The 20227-nt window shown below is 39.8% G+C and overlaps 1 protein-coding gene and 1 long non-coding RNA gene across 2 annotated transcripts in view; one reads left to right on the top strand and one right to left on the bottom strand.

The window, feature by feature from the left end:
• PGM5 (phosphoglucomutase 5) overlaps positions 1 to 7806 on the bottom strand; it is a 178148-nt gene extending 170342 nt beyond the window's left edge. Inside the window, exon 1 of the mRNA XM_054501897.2 lies at positions 6885 to 7806. Coding sequence (XP_054357872.1) covers positions 6885 to 7145 — 261 coding nt within the window. The 5' untranslated portion in view covers positions 7146 to 7806. The remainder of the gene's footprint in view (positions 1 to 6884) is intronic.
• Positions 1 to 20227, top strand: part of LOC129044182 (uncharacterized) — a 63025-nt gene that overhangs the window by 40901 nt on the left and 1897 nt on the right. The window contains exons 3-5 of the long non-coding RNA XR_008504628.1: positions 13307 to 13495; positions 14607 to 14760; positions 16322 to 16437. This is a non-coding gene — a long non-coding RNA (uncharacterized LOC129044182). The remainder of the gene's footprint in view (positions 1 to 13306; positions 13496 to 14606; positions 14761 to 16321; positions 16438 to 20227) is intronic.

Genomic DNA, 20227 nt, shown 5'->3' with positions numbered 1-20227 from the left:
AACTGGAATCAAATACAACGTGCACAAACATCTATCTGGAGGACACTCCCAAGGCTCCGACTGAGTCAGCCTTCTGCATACCACTGCATTTCAGCTTCCTAGTTCACAAGACACTGAGACATTCTTGAATTCTGCAAGGTGCACTGTGTGTTAATATCATTGCTGCTCATCATGTGGCCAATATAGGGCATGACTAGTCAACAAATAAATTTTCTCCTGGCTAAAACTTGCAACAAAACTGTAAGTTGTTTACCAAGGGGCCCACTACAGGTTATATTCAATACATACAGTCAAATCATAATTATCTGAGATATATTCAGTTGACCATACGCCTTTATATTTCAGTAAAAGGTCTTTACATTTCCCAGTGCTATCGATGTTACAAAGTGCTTTCATATGCAGTGCTTCATCTGATTTCCAGGATAATTAAATGATCATGTCATACCTGATTTTTAGATGAGGAAACAAGTGGTTTCTGGGTATTTCAAGTGGCTAACGCATCTGCCCTCCAACTTGTATGTGAAAACCAAAAACAAAATTCCAAGGCCCCTCAACCATCTGAATGGACTTTGACTCTTTTGGTCAATATATGGCAGAGCTAGGAAAAGAAGGTGAGTCTTCCAGCTGCTGATACAGGGTTTTTTCTGCCATACTCCATTTCCTCCAAGGCTAAAGTCAAAAGAGGGTGTGGTTATCACATGAAAAAATCTGGTTTGGATTTCCCAAATGTGTATGTAGTATTTGGTGATTTACCTTAATTTAACCTATAGTTCTTTTGGGTTGTAACAGTCTGACTCCATTTTTGAAAACAAAACAAAACCGATTTTAAATGCTGAATTATAGATCTTTGCTGTCCAGTATGGTAGCTACTAACCACTTATGGTTATTTGCATTTCTATTTTAATTAGTTAAAATTAAGTAAAATGCAAAATTCAGTTCTTCAGTTGCTGTAGCCACATTTCAAGTGTTCAGTAGTCACATATGGCTAGTGGCTGGGACAATGCAGATTACAGAACAGTTCCATCATCAAAGAAACTTCTATTGAACAGTACTATTATATAATGTCATCTCCAGAGAAAGAAGACTTTAGAAAAAGTCACAAATGGCCAGGCGCAGTGGCTCACACCTGTAATCCCAGCACTTTGGGAGGCCAAGGCAGGCGGATCCCTTGAGGTCAGGAGTTCAAGACCAGCCTGGCCAACGTGGTGAAACCCCGTCTCTAGTAAAAGTACAAAAAATTAGCCCGGTGTGGTGGTGCACACCTGTAACCCCAGCTACTCAGGAGGCTGAGTTGAGAGAATCACTGGAACCCAGGAGGCAGAAGTTGTAGTGAGCCGAGATCGTGCCACTGCACTCTAGCCTGGGTGACAGAGCAAGACTCCGTCTCAAAAAAAAAAAAAAGAAAAAGAAAAAGTTAGAAACATCTTGAGGCAGGCACAGTGCTGTCATCTGTCCAATATTGAAGGTGATTTAAGAATAAGAAAGAAGAAGAGAACAAAAAAGAGAAAAAGAAGTTGCCTTAGGTGTACCCACCCAGAAAAGGACAAAGGCATTCCTGTAGTCATTGTGTTGTATTTTAGCTCTTCAACTTTTTAAGAGATTAGAATAATTTGACACATAGAAGATCTAAACCGCTGAAGAGGCTCTGAAGCAGATAAAAATAGAAAGAAAATAAAAAACTAATTAGTTACAAACTAAGCTTAACCACAATTCATTTAAAGGATACTATTTACTCTTCACATGATTGGTTTTTCTTTTGCTTTATAGTTTGACATAGTTTATATCTTTAAAGAGGAATTAAAATATTTCTGGGAATTTTTAAATGTAAGTTCACATAGCCACATAAAAACTACAGAAACAGATAAAAACTATCTTCTCATTTATTCCCTAATCCATTCAAATTAAATATAAAAATCCAAGCATCCACAGTGATATTCAAAAAAGCAAAAGTGAGACAAAACAAAATTCATTTGTCACCTGTGGATGTAGTCAACTCACCAAATCTTCACTCCAAACACCAGTAATTTTTAAAAGACAGAAATAAACATAAGTTCTGCCTTCCCAGAAGGAACTATGTTTCAGGGTAGCCAAACAACCCAGTTGTGAAGAAAATGGTCTGCTTATAGAAAAATGCCAGCTAAAACATGTAGATAGAATTAGAGAATTAGAAATTCACCATTTTGAAACCCCTAATGAAATAATCAACTCAAGCAAGGATCATTAATAAATGCTAAAACAATCAAGTAACTATTGATACAGAATATAACTGAATATACACATGGTACAAAGTTCACGTCACAGACTACTGGCTTGACCCAAGGGGGAATATAACAGAGGAGATAGGCAGTGATCGCCCTAACCTTGGGATCTCTCAGCATCACTAATGATGGGATGTGAATACACATTATTGCCTATGAAATATTCTTTAAAAAAAGAAGTTGAACCTGAATCTAACTAAACCTTGCAATGGGCTGAATGTGTATGTCTTCCCAAAATTAATATGTTGACATCCTAACCCCAAAGGTGCTGGTATTAAAAGGTGGGGCATTTAGGGGGTCATTAGGTCATAAGGACAGAGCCCTCATAATTGGAATTAGTGCCCTTATAAAAAAGGCCCCAGAGAGCTAGCTAGTCTCTCCCACTATGTGAGGGCCCAGAAAGAAGGCCAATCTATGAACCAGAAAGTTGGTCCTAACCAGATATCAAAACTGCGGGCATCTTGATCTTAAACTTGCTAGTCTCTAGAACTGTGAGAAATAAATTTCTGTTCTTTATAAGTCATCCAGTTTTTGGTATTTTGTTATAGCAGGCCTAAAAGCTTTTAGAACTAACTTCCAGTTAACCACAAAAAAACAGAAAACAGAGTGAAAAGTTAAATGACACCATAAAAAGCAACTAGAAAATTCCAGAAGAGGAAATATTCTACAGGACAACTGACTAGTTTTTCAACAAGCCAATTTCATTAAATAAATACATAAACAAAAGAGTGAGGGTATTTTCTAGGTTAAAAAAGTCTTGAGCTAAATAATCAAACCCAATGTGTGTCCCTTGATTAGAAGAAACTAATTTGAACAAACCAGCCACAAAAGACATTTCAGGGAGACCAAGCTGGAAGGATCACTTGAGGCCAGGAGTTTGAGACCAGCCTGGGCAATGTAGTGAGACCCCCATCTCTACAAAAACAATAAATTAGCTGGGCATGGTGGTGTGCACCTATAGTCCTAGCTACTCAGGAAGCTGAGGCAGGAGGATCGCTTCAGCCCAGGAGTTTGAGGCTGCAATGAGCTATGATTGTTTCACTGCACTTCAGGCTGTGTGAAAGAGCAAGACTTTGTCTCAAAAAATAAAAGGACATTTCATAATAATTGAGGAAATCTGAATGTGGACTGGGTAATAAATGATATTAAAAAACCATTTTTTATTTTGTTTGAAAAGATGATTTTGTAACTATACAGGAAAATGTTATTTTTTAGAAATCTGTACTGAAAAATTTAGGGGTAAAATATCATTTTCTTTAATATACTTTCAAACACAAGCAAAAAAAATCATGACACTAATATAGCAAAATGTTTACAATCTATGTTCTGTGTTTATCTATGAGTGCCATTAATCTCATCTCTCTGCTTTTCTGAAAGTTTGAAAATTTCATAGTTTTATAATAAATTTTTTTACATCCCATAATTTTATAATAAATTTTTTAAAGTTTGAAGCAAATCAACAACTATAGCTTCAAAAATATCCTGACCCACAATAAACATTGAACGGGTATGTTTCTTCCACTTCCTAAAAAAGTTGGCCCAGGAAGGAGTACGAGAGCTGCCATAGCTCTCCCAAGGCTCATTATTCTCCATCACTCCATGGGAAATCCCCAAATAAATTTTTTAAAAAGTTTCTTAAATTTATAATGTTTTTTGATTCTATAATAATTTTATAATAAAATAATAATTTTATGTTTTTAATTTTATATTTTTAATTTATAAAAATTTTTATACATGTTTATGTTTGAAATGTCTATTTCAAACTTCATGAGATATTAAAATATAAGTAATATAGTTCATCATTTTAGAAATTCCATGTTTTTCTTCTCCTCCAGCAATTACATAATCAAAGAGTAACTGTAGTTTTTCCTAGAACATTGCTTTGTAGGCTGGGCATGGTGGTTCATGACACTTTAGGAGACCAAGGCAGGCAGATCTCTTGAGATCAGGAGTTTGAGACTAGACTGGGCAACACAGAGAAACCCTATGAGTAGTAAAAACACAAAAATCAGCTGTGCGTGGTGGCGTGCACCTATAGCCCCAGCTACTCAGGAGGCTGAGGTAGGAAGATCACCTGAATCTGGGGAGGTCAAGGCTACAGTGAGCCAAGACTGTGCCATTGCACTCCAGCCTGGGCAACAAAGTGAGACCCTGTCTCAAAAAAAAAAAAAAGAAATTTAATTTAAAAAAACAAAATTGCTTTGTAAAATTAACTTTTTCAATCAAAACCTAGATTTTACAGATATAGAGAATGCAGCCCACTGGTCAGATTTGTCAGTTCAAAGAAAATAAGTTCTAGTTTTCTATTTTTCTAGCTTGTTTATGACTATCCAATAGGATATCAAAAAAGACCAAAGCCTTTGGAATCCAAGTTCAGTATTCCTGAGTCTAACTCAGCATGCCAAATCAGGAGACAAGCACATTCTCATCAATTTTCAATCATTCAAGACCAATTTTGCTTATAATTATCCAGTCCTTTTAAACCACCTTTCTCCTGAAGCCAGCCTTATGGCTACTCACTTCACTTTAGCATAAGCCCCCAAGAAGGTGAACAAAATGAGGAAAAGGTTGGTTAAAGTTGGCTGTTTGAAATTCTGAAACATGTCCACCATTCCCTTCACCCATGCCCACCCCTCTTAGAAGCAGTACTTTCAGATTATTTAAGAGTTGATGCCTCTATGTGGATTTTAATTTGTTATCTGTCCTTTATAACAGCTAGTAGGTTAAATCTGACACTATTTTAAGCATACATTGACCTGTGCTAATTATCTGCTAAAATAAATTCCACTCTTAGAGTTAATAAAGCGTGTTTGTCATAGAAGACCCATTGAAGTAAGAAGCTGAGAGTCCTTATGGAAAAGTGGGCCAAAAAATAATAAGACATAATAATTTTCCCATGCAAATCAACAACTGTAGCTTCAAAAATATCCTGACCCACAGCAAGTATTGGACAGGCCATGTTTCTCTCACTCCCTAAAAAATTGGCCCGGGAAGGAGTATGAGAGCTCCCATAGCTCTCCCAAGGCTCATTATTCTCCATCACTCCACGGGAACAGCCTGTCAGAGAAGAGTGAAAGAGACCTTTTGTCAACCTCTCTTCAACTCCCTGATTCTAGCCAAACTTCATCAATCCCAAGTGAGGAGCCAGAGAGAAATCAAACCCCATATATCCAGCATCATTGTCTACTGGAGTCAAAAATCACAATTCCACCACCCACCCCAACACCACTGGCCCTGTTTCTCCCAATTGCTTTTTATTATGTTTTTAAAAAAATCCTCTTTCCCCATCCCTGAAACACTGAGAAGGAGGAATTATAGTAGATAAATATGAAGCATGGAGATTCTTTAAAAATGTTTTTAATAATAAATGAGAAAATGGAAAGGAGAGGGTTGGGAAGGAAGGAGGGAATTCAAATGCCAGGGAATTGTTCAGTTTCGCTTTTAAAGATGTTAACACTCATTTATACACCTGCAAGACACTTCCCTTAAAGAAAAGTTCTATGAGTGTGGGTCTGGTTGCATGAATAAGGATGAAATTACTTTTTTTAGACGATGTTTCCCACAGATAATTCAGTGACCCCTGAAATTAGGTATCCCTCTTGTAGATGTCCTTGAGATGCTGCCGGACCTGGGAAAGAGGAAACTGGGATATGGGGCTATGCCAAAAGGTCCTTCTAGTTATAGGACAGAGAGGAAAGGGGCAGAGGGAGAAAAACCCTAAGTCTGAGAATCTGGATTGCAGAAGAAGACTCCCGAGGTCGTGGGAGAAGGGAGAGAAAACAAGGATGAAAACCGAAAGGGGAAGAGGCATGAAATGTTGTCAAATGCCAAAAGGCATTTGGAGAGAAGTTGGGAATTGCATTAAGAAAACCACTGCAAATCTCATTTCAGACCATTTAGAGGTATGCCTCCTGGGAACTGCGAGCTCAGGCTGTTTAGCATCAAACAAATTGATCCACTCCATCCCTACCCTAATTAAATAAATCATTCAGTAATTCCACTGGGTTAAAGAACCAAAATATTAAAAACCTTCAGGGCCTACTCTTGCCAAATATGTCAGGGATCGTGTGTGTGTGTGTGTGTGTGTGTGTGTGTGTGTTCGTTCTGAGACACCACTACTGTTAAATAGGCAGAGCTAAGACTTAGGGGATTGGCAGATTATTGCAAAAAGGGAACGAGGCAGAAGGACTATGTTGTGAGCCTGCGAAAGAAGTTTGTGTGGGGACGGTGGGCAGTGAACGCGTTGGGAACAATATGGAAAACTGGGAGCTGCCTTGGAATCCACATGGCCGGGCAAGAGAATGTCCGAAAGAAAAATGAGCAGGTGCGGGATGTGCGCAGAGTCGGAGAAGAGTCCAGGGCGCCCGGAGTGGCTCCAGGAACGACGGAGACCCCTCTAGGCTTTTGGGGGCGGTGGGTACTAATAGAACCCGGTGTCCGGGTGCGCCGGGGAGGCTGCGAGCGCGGCGGGAGTGGGGCGCTGGAGCGTGAGGACGCGAGAGTGAGGTAGCAGAGCCGGGGCCGGGCAGGGGCCTCCCAACTGGGCCCGGAGACAGTAGGGGGACAAGGGCTAGGAGAGGGCATGGCGGCGGCGCGGCGGGAAGCGAGGGGCATCCAGACACTCACCCCGTTGGCCGCGGCCATCTGCACCACGATCTCGATGGCCGTCCTGCTAAAGTACCTGCCGTCGCTGCCCACCACCATGGTGCAGCCCTGACGGTCGCGCAGGTCGATGGACGACAGCACGCTCTGGATAAAGTTGGGCAGGTAGTTGCGCTGGCCCTCGAAGAGGCCGGTGGGTCGCCGCAGACCCCCGCCGCCAGCCGGCCGCTGGTCCTCGTAGGGCGCGGTGGGCACTGTCAGCACCGGGATGGGGCTCCCCTCCATGGCGCCTCCTGGCCGGTCCTGCTGCGGCTCCCGGAGCCGGAGGGAATCTGCAGCCTGCCGGGGGCCCCCACCAGCCTGGCTGCGCGCCGGGACTCCGCCTCGCGCCCGGGCCCCCTCTCCAGCAGGTCGGCGCCCTGCGCCCTGCACCCGCCCGGCTGGGGACCGCCCGCCCCTCCTCTCCGCGCGGCCGCTCGCTGACTCCCTCAGCACAGATTGCTTCTGCCTTCCTATAAAGTTTTCTCCCGCCCACCTTCTCTGCTGCCAGACCGCCCGAGGTGCCCTCAGTTTCTCCCCAAGTTGGACTCACTTTCGGGGTGTCCCGAAAGCCGGATTCCAGGGCCTGCTAGCCCGACCCCGGTGACGCCTCCACCCGCGCCTGGCCCCAGCCTTCCCCAGCGATCGCCGCCCTCCGGGGCACACCCTCCGCCAGAAAACAGCCGGCGGGCGGCGAGACTTTGGGCAGAGTCCGGGTTCCTCTCCGGCTCCCGGCCCCTCTCCCTGTCTCCCTGGGAGTGCGCAGCCTACACGCACCAGTTTCTCTTTAGAACAAGGACGGGGAGGGATTTGGGAGGGGGCTGAAACCTTTTGCCATCAGCGAACAGCCCCAGCCAAAAATAACCCTGGAAAGGCGAGCTGAGAATGGTTATCTCCTGCCAGCGCTGAAATCGGAGGCTGGGCGCTGCGTGTGGGGGGTGTGTGTGTGTGTGTGTGTGTGTGTGTGTGTGTGTGTGTGTGTGTGTGTGTGTGTGTGTGTGTGTGTGTGTGTGTGTGTACCCTCCCACCCCGACCATTTGTTGAAGGGAATCACCACTGTCAGACTTCAATCCAACAGGACCCACTAGAGCCATCCACACTTTCCCCAGCCTCTTCCAAAACAGCACACTTTCCTGTATGGACAATTCTTTTTTTTTTCCCACTTGTTTGTTTGTTGTGGTGGTTGCAACAGCAGCAACACAGACGACACATATTTCCCTATTCTTCTCGCCCTTCTCACCCTCCCTACCCAGCTCCTGCCTTAGAAACAGGCTTGTCCTACACTGTATTTGTCCACACTGTCTGAACTCTTCCCTGAATTAATCATTTTCAATAGGAGGGGGCTAAAGCCCTTATTAATGCCCTACCAGGAGTGAATGAATAAAGCCAAGTTAAAGGAGAACTGGGTACCAGATACTGTGCTAGGTTCCTTTGCATGTATCTTTTCATTCTGCTGGAGCTAAAGATTTTCTGCCTCCTCTCCATAAAACGCACCAAAACTCCAAAACCAGCAAATTCTCCATAGAAAATAAGAGTGAAGAGAGAAAAGACTAACAGGATAAAACCCAAAGCAGGAAGAAAGTTCTATCTCCCATTTCTCTCAAGGAATTTTTGGACCCACCATGGCTACTGTCCTGAAATATCCTGCTGCTTCTCCTTCCCCAAATATTGTCCACTTCCTGAGACTAAGGCTGACTTGCCACAGGCTTATAAAGTGTTTGGTCACTGTAAGACAACTGTGAGTAATAACACACATTGTATACTGTTTTGCAATTGATAAAAGGCTTTGCATCTGTTTTTTCTTTGGAGGCTGAAGAAAAGAAGAATGGTATTCATGCAGTTCCCATGTTACAGATGAAAACAAGAGGACTTTTTCTGTGAAGTCAAGAAAGTGGTTACAATGGTACTTTCAGCCTGTCCGAATTATGTATTGCCCCTCCCCTTTTTATTAATAACATTGAAGTGTGATGGGAAAACCACTGAAGCCATCAGCTGAAACGTGCTGGGACTTTTTAGCCATTCTCTTCAACATAAAGAATGGGTGTTTTTGGAGGGGTGAGAGGAATGGGGAAATGTCAAAGAGTACAATGTTTTAGTTGAGACAGGAAGGATATATTTTGTTGAGATCTACAGCACAGCATGGTGACTGTAGTTAACAATGAAGTATTGCGTATTTCAAAATTGCTAAGACAATAAATTTCAAATGTTCTCACCACAAAAAAGATAGGTTTTGAGGTGATGAATCTATTAATTCTCTGGATTTCATTATTCCACAATGTATACATATATCATAACATCACATTATACCCCCGTAAATACATACAATTTTAATTTGTCAATTAACATTTTCTTAAAAGAATAGTGTGGCAAGTCGGGGAGGTAGTTTTTCGTTTTTTTTTTTTTTCCTCTAGTCTCTACTCAGTCTCCAAGATCCCATTCCCCATAAAGTTCCTGTCAACCAGGTGGAGTGCAGTGGCACAATCATGGCTCACTGCACCCTCTCCCTCTTGGGCTCAAGCGATCCTCCTGCCTACAGGTACATGCCACCACGCCCAGCTAATTTTTGTAGTTTTTGTAGACATGGGGTTTCACCATGTTGCCTAGGCTGGTCTCGAACCCCTCAGCTCAAGCAATCCGCCCGCTTTAGCCTCCTGCAGTGCTGGGATTACAGGTGTGAGCCACCAAGCCCAACCCATAAAGTTCCTAACTTTTTATCTCCCTGGGAGTGCACAGCCTACACACACCAGTTTCTCTTTAGAACGTACTTAAGAGTCTTGGCTTAGCACCCAACAGACAGAACCTTAACACTTCTAGGGATCTGTGCACCTCTCTATGGTGTGGGGTTTTTAAGATCTCTTTCTAATGACATTTTATTTTGCAAAGCAGGACAGTTTCATTCCCAGAAGAGCAGGTATGGTAAATCCTTTGTTCCAGTAACGAAGACAATGATCCAAACCCTAAGCCTCAGAGATGCCCAGAAACCCTCCAGGCCTCCATCTTTCTGCTCCTAGCACCTGCCTCTTTATTGACATCAACATCATTCTCCCCTCTCACACCCCAGCTCCTTCCACAGACCCAGGGACTAGGCACCAGCACCTCAGACTAGATTTTAGAGAATTACTATTCGAGAGGCAATCCTCTTCCCTTGGTTCCAATTTCAAAGTTCTCAAAGACTGGAACAGGGCTAGTTTGAGGCAATGTGCCCCACCACATAGCCAGAAAGAACCTTACAGTGAAAAGGAAAACAATTCTTCCAAAGTAAGGGGGTGCTGATCCCCAGAGGGAGGACAGATGGGCAACCAAACAGTAACTGGGCTTCACACTCACTGATTAAGGCTTTCTAAAACTGTTTTTCTTTTCTCTGAATTTATATAGCACTTTGTATCACTCATAAAGGAATGTCTTATAGGCTGATAACACCTTTCTATTCATGCTTATACCTAACGTTTAGGTTAGGATAATTTCCTAACCTCAGTGTCCTCACTATAAAATGGGAATTATTATAATCCCTACCACATAAATTGTTGGGAGGATTAAAATACTTAATAAAGTGCCTAATAGAAAGGCATTCAATAAATGTTAGCTATTCATGGTGTCATCATCATTATATTTACCATTATTACTAATCTCCTGTATTGCAAGAATTACAGTTTATATTTTTGTAGACCATCACTGTAGCTAAAGGGTCTTTGGGCCATAGGTGATATTCCATAAAGGTTGGTTAAATTGATCTATGGTTTTTGACTATGGAAACTCAGAATTCCCTCAAAATGTACAAAACAGATTTACCTGCTAAATAAATCTCTTCAAAGCTGACCCCAGGTTTAATTGAATTAATTCCAATGAATTTGTCACAATGATGGAGAAAGGAAACTTAGAGGGCCCCACAGTTGTTTGCTGGTAAAATGAGAAGTTTGGATTAGATCAATGTTTCCCAAAATATTTTCCTCAGAATGTTAGTGCCCCTCAAATCCTGCACAAAGCAAGAGTTTCATGACCAAGTAGCTTTTAAAACTCCTGTATACTCTACTGCCATTCTTCACAATGCACACTTTCGTATTAAAAGTTCTGAGAGGTCTTCAATAGAAGACATCAATTAACTTTTTTTTTTTTTAAGACAGATTCTCACTCTGTCACCCAGGCTGGAGTACAGTGGCCACCACTCCTGGCCTAAAAGTTTTTTAACCTGGTGCTTCCCAACCTAAACTCACAGGGACCAATTTTCTTAGTGAAAGAGAATCAGACTAGCTTGTAACCACAGCTGGTGACACTCCCCTTCCCCACTCCTTGTATGTCCTCAGTGGACTAGGTCAGGAATAAATAAATGTTCCTGATTCTCAAGGGCTGGTCACTCCTTTGCACTGAGCTCAAAGCTTCTCTGTAGCCTGGGTCACAATGAATGGTAGCCCTGATAGCCTAGAGTAGCCTTTCAGCCTTCTCTGAGCCTCTAAAGACTGAGGATCCTTGGTATGAAATAGGAGCAACTGATATATCCTTGCTTCCCCTGGGGACTCTCTTGCTCTCAAAAAGGCATCAGCCATCATCTCCATCTAGAGAATACACTAGCTGACTCAGCTTGACCAGCCTGTCCCAAAATGAGAATCTGGGTAAAATAAGTATTGAAATACTTCATTTCTTGTAGATTCACAAAACACATTAGCATATTAAAGACTGTGAAGTTCTGCAGAAAAAAAACCTATTTAACTTTAATCCAACATTGCCAAGTTTTATTTGACCATGGAGGATTTTTCCAAAATACTTACAAACAGATTAAGGACATTAATCTTTCATGAAACACTTTAGATCCCCAGGGTCCTCTCCAGCTACATCATTCTGTGATTTTCTTTTTTATTTATGATGCATTAAAAGATTAATCTCTATCAGACTTCCATTTAGAAATTCACCAGAATGTGCAAAGGCAGCAGGTAAAATTGCTGAAGGGTATTATAAAAATACCCTCCAGTGATTTTTGAGACTTAAACTGAAATATTTATATAACTACATATTTCAGTTTGTATATTATATATGTATATACACACATATATATGTATGTACATACATATATTATATATATGTATATACACACATATATATTATATATGTATGTACATATATATTATATGTATGTACATACATATATATTATATATGTATGTACATACATATATATTATATGTATGTATATACACACAAATATATGTGTGCATATATTTGTGTATGTATATCTATATCTATGTATATATGGCATTATATCCATTTTACAGATGCAGAAACTGAGCTTTAGAGAGGGAGAGCAATTGGTCCAAAGCCACACAGCACACAGGTAGTCATTGATAAAGGTAAAAACAAGAGTTGAAGCCTCAGGTGTAAGGACACAGAGACAAGTACACAAATGTTTACAAGTTACACATATGACACGTGCCTTTAACATGAATTTCTTGAACATTCATTTAGAGGCCTTACAATGAAGACATCAGAGTGGCAGCAAGTTCTGTTGGAATCAGGGGAGCGTGTTCTTCTATACTCCCCTGGCTGACAGGAAAGCATGTTGATTTGGCCCATGGTAGTTATACACTCCCATTGAGTCAGAGGCCACTTCTATGCACACAGGAGGTGCTAAAAATATGCTGTTGACTCATTGCCTCTAAGAGCAGAAGAAATGCCAAAAGTATAGGACAAGAGGTAGAAAAGCACACGGAAAAATGTCACAGGGCAGTCCTCTAAGGAAGTGCTAGATCCCTTTGAAATCTGTCCAAACACTTTCTGGTGCTGGGGAAAGTCAATTACATATTTCAAGCAACCCCACATGTCATACGAGTATCTTGTATGTGTTTGTGTACTTGTGTCTGTGAACTTACACCTCAGACTTCAACTTCTTGCTTCCCACCCTTATCAGTGACTGCCTGCATGGCCTTGGGCAAGTTGCTTTCCCTCTTCAAAGCTCAGTTTCTGCATCTATAAAATGGACGTAATGCTACCTACCTCATGGGGTTGGTGATCACATTTAAAGAGCTAATATGTGGAAATTGCTTACACAGTACCTGTCACATAATAAGGCTTTAATAAGTGTTTGATGTAATTGTTATGATCATTACTATTACTAAAATAATAATTACTACAATAATAATGATTCTTATTCTCTATATTAGTATTATCTTTGAAAATGGGCATGGATTATGTCTATGTAACCCTTTTGGCACAACAGCTAGCATTATATCACATACAAATTAGAGAATTCGTGTTATTAAGGATGAAAAAATATTTTTACTGACCCCTAAATTCTTTGTAAGTAACTGCAAAAGAATCCATTATCCCAACACATGAAACAAATTAAAAAAAAATTCAATTCCTCTGGAGTTTGTTTTTGGAGGTAGCCACAGGATACCTAAATTTTTTTTTTCTTTTCAGAGAGACGTAGGGGCTGTGTTGACCAGGCTGGTCTCGAACTCTTGGCCTCAAGCCATCCTCCCACCTCAGCCTCCCAAAGTGCTGGGATTACAGGCTTGAGCCACCACATCCAGCCTACCTAAAATATTGAATGCTGTTAATAAATCTCCTGAGGCCAGCATAAGAAGTTGATGGGCAAAACTAATGCAGGTATGTTTTTCTGGCTTTTTCATGTATTGAGCCCAACTTTGAAAAGCACTTACTATTAATGGCTAACTTGCAAAATCTGTGATTTATTAAAAGCAGATTTTAATTGTTTTACCTAAAAATAATAGGCCTCTGATCTGCCAAAGATGAAGATTTAATTTCTAGGTGTTTCCCACAATACCTAGAAACATCAGTGTAATCGATTATTAAAAACTTTAGAACTATTCTCATCAAAGTTCTTTATTTTATAATACAGCAAAAGAAAAGTTTATTTTCTAAAGGCTTCTCTATACTTTTTTTAATAGTTGAATTTCATTTCTGAAGCCTCCTAAAAAGAATAGAATTTAGATCTTTATTAAAGAGGAAATATATTTTCCATGTTTAATTTAAATTACATTCCATCAGTCATTTGCAATCTTAGCCTACACGAAATTTTTTTTTTTGGTAGTTTTTATGTTTGGGCTTTAGGAGGAGATTCCCAATAATCTCTATATAAATATTTCTAATCTCTATATAAATAGTTTAACATTCCAATGTAAATTAGTTTTTTAAAGCTATTTTATCCATAAAAATAATGAATTTGCATGGCTGAGGGTGAAATAATGTGTTATCAGGACCCCTCAGTTTTGGGGGTTGTGAGTAGATCCCATCTTCATGTTCCTCCAACCCAGCCCAAGCCTGGCTCAGGTCCTCCTCTCTCATTTATCAGGAACCACCATCCCCAGGGATTCTATGTGCCCTGCCTGACCAGTGTTCTCCATCAGAGTTTACCAATCTTTTGTTCATTCCCCCAGAGCACAGCTAAGCGAGAGTATACTAATTTGGAAATTAACTCAAGCAAATAGAGGAACAATATCCCCAACACATTGCGTTTTAACATAGGGTTTCCTGGACATACTGTTTCAACCCAAGAGTTGGGCTAATGGTAGGAGTTCCATCTGCTAAAATACGGCTATCAGCTTCAGAGGGAAATTCATGAACCTATTCATAGTTTGTTTTTACATTTCACTTGCACTGTTTCTAAAATTTCCTCTGAAACCAAAAAATAAGTTATTTCCCAGCACACTGGTCACTTTTCATTTATCATTGGATTGATTTTTCTAACTTACAATAGGAGCTGAAATCGACCGGGGTGTTCTTATCCAACAGACAGCAGCAAAACTCTTTGTGTATCTGCATTCCTTTCAACAAATGTGACTTCCTCAATGGCATCATTCATGAGCGTAACACAGAGCTCAGCAATAACGTTTCTTCACTAACCCTACCAGGTATCCAACATAGGATGTTACTTCCTTTCACTGTTTTCCGACTCCTGGCAGATATTAATCACTGGGATTTGGGAACAAGGAAATAGAATTTCTGAGAATGCTTGGGAATTCCCAGATTCATGTGATTTTCATAACACTTCACTTAACAAGTTTTTGAAAAATAATAAGTGACTATAATAACAAGAAATAGTCGTTTTTTCTGTAACAGGATTATATGAAAAGTTTTAGTAGTCTTCTGTTTTAAAAAGATATGATAACAAATGATGATTTATTATTATAATTATTATGAGCCAACATATTGTAACAAGATTATAAAATCCAATAGCATTAATAGAGAAAACATTAAAAAGAAATGAATATTATCACAAAAAAAATGCTAAAGAAAAGTCCTTTAAAGATCGAAAGGTAACACCACAAATACTTAATGCTTTAATCATTGTTTACATGACACTGTTAAACAAGGCATCAATCATCCCCTCCAATACTATTTAAATAACGTAACATTCTGATCTCCTGGCAAGAAGAACAGCACTAGAAAGAAGCAACTGTCAAAATTGCCGATTTAAGGGCATATTTTGTTTCTAAAACTTGGCATTTCTTAGAACACCTCTCATAGGATTTGTAAAACATATACTATGTCTATGAACACATTAAGGTTTATTTGCAGAAATGGTTCACTGTTAGCAGTGGACAAGGCCATGAACACACACTTATAACACAGCAACAGATAACAAGAAATTCTGACTGAGGCTCCTTTACTGCTCCTGTCCTGTTCACCTTAACTTTCATCTCCACATGTCAGCGCTTCCTCATCTTGCTTGACTTGAAGGCAGTGCATTTCTTCAAGCCAGTAAGTTCTCTATACTGACTATTAAGCTGTAATTCTCACAGGAAAATTAGAATGTTCCTTCCCATTTTCCTAATTTCTCAACTGATTTTTCTCAGAATTCAGAATCCATAAATATTGAAATGCCAGGAGAGAATTTCCAAATGGAAATGCTATTCCCTTTGTCCATTTTCAGAAGAAATCGTAGCATAGTGTTATCCTTCTCTTCTCCAATTTTTTTTCCTGCAAACTTATGGTTATCACCTCTTTAAGTGCGTAGCTCACAATTTTGCCTCCCCTGCAAATGGTCCCAATACAGTGAAGTGGGCCCTCAGTAGCTGTGTCTTTACTACATAATCCTGCATTTCTGACCATATGCAGGGAGGGTGACCCAGGAAAGGATCCCTGACTCAATGGGATTTCTCTTGCTGTCTCTAGAATTTGAACACCGGAACCCAGACACACAGAGGCTGGGAGCCATTGTGGTGTGCTATATTGATGATGGCAGCAGTGGGTGGTGTGGGGGCAGTTAATTGACAGCTACCTGTTGCTGACATCCCAGGAACTGCCTGAACCACTTCTTTCCCAGTCATAAGATATCTAAGATTCTGCAGTATTCTTCATTAAATCCTAGCATGGTTTAAGCTAGCCAGAATTAGGTTCTGTTGCTTTCAATCAACAGAACCTTAGCTAATACATTGTTATTTCCTGGTCCTTGTTCCTTTAATTTTCCAGGAAAAGAAGGGAAAATGGCTTACTGGTTTAAAAAAGAGACAAGGGACAACATACCGTTTATGCAAAATTTAGAAGCACTCAAAGGAATCTCTGGAAAGTTCCTGAGACATATATAGGTAGGATCAGCATAAAACTTGAACAATGTATCTAGATCATGGTTGCCATGGTTGCCTTGACACAATGAACATCTGTACCAAGATCATATTTTCTTGGTGGGACAGAAAGAACGTGGGCCAGGAAGAAGCACAAGGTGGGACTCACATTTACAGTAATCCTTGTTTTCCAGGGACCATACAACCCAGTTTGTCTAGAGCTGTTCATCTTAAGTTTGTTATCCCACCATAGTTATAAATAGAACCTCCTTTTTCTCTCAAGAATATCCCACTTTGGATGATAATTTCTATGACTACCCATTAAGAACATTTAATAACTATAGAAAACTGCTTCTCTATATTTTTTGTATGTTTGAAACATTTTATAACAAAAATATTTTTAAAGCTATCACCTACACAGAATATAGCTGCCAAATGTTCCCACTCTGCTATTCTAACCATGAATCCCTCTGGGGCCCCTTCCTCCTACAGCACTTGTGAGGATGAAATGAAATAAGCTCTAGGAAGTGCCCAACAGTGACCAACACTGAATAAAATACAGCCACCATAGGTGGCCTTCCTTTATGTTTACCAAACTCCTGATAAGTTATTCGGTGATGTTTTAATCTTAATATTTTATGTAGATTATACATTCATCTGATTCAAAATGCAAAAGGTACAAAAGCGTATACAGTTAAAAGTTTCCCAACCCACCACCATTTATCTCCCTGGAGGCAACTGTTTCCAGATTTTTGAATATCCTTAAAGAATATCATATGTATGGAAAAGAAAGATTGCATATTTATATGCATCTGTGTATGCATTTTCCTATGAGAGGCTCATAAAGTCTCCTTGAAGAGATATCATTATTACAAATACCCCTCAATTTATAACGGGGTTATATTCCAATAAACTTACGAAAATATTGTAAGCTGAAAATGCATTTAATACACTTAATCTACTAAACATCATAGCTTAGCTTGGCCTACCTTAAACACTCACATTAACCTACAGTTAGGCAAAATCATCTAACAGAAAGCCCATTTTATAATAAAGTGGGCTTTGAATATCTCATGTAATGTAATGAATACTGTACTGAAAGTGGAAAACAGAATGGTTGTATGGGTATTCAAAGTACAGCTTCTGCTGAATGTGTATTGCCTTCAAACTATCTTAAAGTTGAAAAATCATAAGTCAAAATATTGTAAGTCAGGGATTGTTTGTAATTCTACTTTACATGATGAAATTGAGCCTTGAAAAGATTAAGTGACTCGCCCAAGGTCACACTGGCAGTTAAATAGTGAAACTTGGATTCAAATTGTTCAGTCACTACATGTATTGTCTTGAAATTTGAAAAAGAGGAAGAGGAATTAAACTACTAAATTGAAGGAATATTTTAGGCATAGAAGAAGCAGATGCCTTCATGTCCAGCTGATTGTGAAAAGCCCACTTGCCCCAAAATATGTCTCCTGGTCATATGAAATTCCACCATTTCAGATTTTTACCTGGGGATTTAGAGTCATCTGCTGTTTTCCTAGAGCTCCCCTAAAATAGAAATAGAAATCTTGGAAGGCTAAATATATGCTAACATTGGAAAACTCATTTTCTCCCCTTCGTAAGGCAAGGTACTGAAGGAGGGGGCCCTATGGGCTGTGCAGGGACATCCTGGAGGCATGGAGAGAAGAAACTGAAAGGCAAGGTTGGATGGAACAAAGAATACCGATCTCAGGATTCTCTCTTGAACCTGCCCTAACTTTGTTCTAATAGACTTAGACACTGACCTGCTGTCAAAAGACCACAGCCAATCTGACTTGTTTTCAATATAATGATGAATATTGATTTGGTCCCTTCATCCAACATTCTCAGCTGGGTCTTTTTTTGACCAAGGATATACATTACTAGGAGAGTACAGGCAGTTAATTCTTCCACTCGGGACTTCGGGGTTTCTGAGTTAACCAGAATCACCCACCTTAACATCTGCCAGTTTATACCCCAAGTACTGACCAGTGCCCCCTACCTGCTATGCCTCATGTTTTCAATATAGCAAAAAATCAGAAATGAAAGATGAAACATCATAGCCAATATCACAGAAATACAAAGGATCCTAAGAAACTGCTAGGTATAATTACACACTAACCAGTTGGATCATCTAGAAGAAATAGATAAATTCCCAGACACATAAAACCTACCAAGATTGACTCATGAAGAAATTTGAAAATCTGAACAGACTAATAGCAAGTAAGGAGGCTGAATCAGTAAGAAAATGTCTCCTATCAATGAAAAATCCAAAACCAGATGGCTTCCCAGATTAATTCTACCAAATATTTTAAGAAGAACTAATACCAGTCCTTCTCAAACTCTTCCAAAAAGCTGAAGTGGAGGGAATACTTCCAAACTCATCTTACAAGGCCAGCATTACCCTGATTCCAAAGCCAGACAAGAACACTACAAGAAAGGAAAATTACAGGCCAGTATCCTTGATCAACATAGATGCAAAAATCCTCAACAAAATCCTAGCAAACCAAATTCAACAGCACATTGAAAGAATCATTCACCATGATCATGTCATGGTTCAACATAAGCAAATCAATACATATAATATACCATATTAGAAAAATAAAGGATAGAAACTATATGGCCATCTCAATAGATATAGAAAAAGCTTTTGACAAAATTCAAAACCCTTTCATGGTTAAAAAAAAAAACACCCAACAGATCACGTATTGAGGGACTGTATCCCAACAAAATAAAGGCCATATATGACAAACCCATAGCTAACACCATAATCAATGGTGAAAAGTTGAAACTTTTCCTCTGCCATCAGGAACAAGACAAGGATGCCCACGGACACCACTTCTCAGGGTAATTAGGCAAAAGAAAGAAATAAAAGGCATCCTAATAGGAAAGGAAGAAGTGAAATTGTCTCTGCTGACAGCATGATCTTGTTACATATAGAAAACCCTACAAACTTCACTAAAAAAAGGTTAGCACTCAACACAAAGAAGGGAACAACAGACATTGGGGATTCCAAAGGTGGGAGGGAAGGATGGTGGGAGCAAGGGTTGAAAAACTACCTATGGAGTACTATGCTCACTGCTTGGGCGGTGGGATCATTAGAAGCCCAAACCTCAGCACCAGCAATATACCTGTGTAAGAAACCTGTACATCTACCCTCCTGACTCTAAAATGAAACATACAATATTTAAAAAACAAAAACAAATAAATAAAATTTGAAAACTGTTAGAACTGAACTGATAGGTGAAATCAGTAAAGTTGTAGGATACAAAATCAACATATAGAGCCTTGAACACAGCAACATCCAGCTGTCTGACATGAAAGTCTCAGGGGCAAGAAAACCTCTATATGAACTCAGAAACAATGAGCTAAGTTGTGTTTATGTCTGAAAGGATGTTAAGAACTTCATTCATGTTACATCGGAGCCAATAGAAAGAACCAACAGGAAACCTGTACCCAACAAACAGAAATGACAAGATGAAGGGAAAGCAGAGGTAAAGGCTTACCTTAGAAAGGGCAAGTGATTAGCTCAATATGTAATACAATGTTTGCTCCTGAGCCAAAAATTTGTATAATAATTTGGATATTACTTGCACAACCAGAAAAATCAGCCACTCATTAGGAAAGTGTGTTTCTGTATAAGTCTTAGGACTCAGCTATCTATAATAACATGAAAAGACAATATTTTCATCCAAAATGAGTATTCTTGTTTGTCTTGGCTTGTTATTCTAATGTCAACAGCCTCTAAATAAACTGTTGAAGTACATGATATAACCACCTCTTTCTCCATCTTTCCCAT

Source organism: Pongo pygmaeus, chromosome 13 (genome assembly GCF_028885625.2).
Source record: "Pongo pygmaeus isolate AG05252 chromosome 13, NHGRI_mPonPyg2-v2.0_pri, whole genome shotgun sequence".
NCBI classification, from domain to species: domain Eukaryota; kingdom Metazoa; phylum Chordata; class Mammalia; order Primates; family Hominidae; genus Pongo; species Pongo pygmaeus.
The sequence above is the reverse complement of the archived record's forward strand: the minus strand, read 5'-3'. Positions and strand labels throughout refer to the sequence as shown.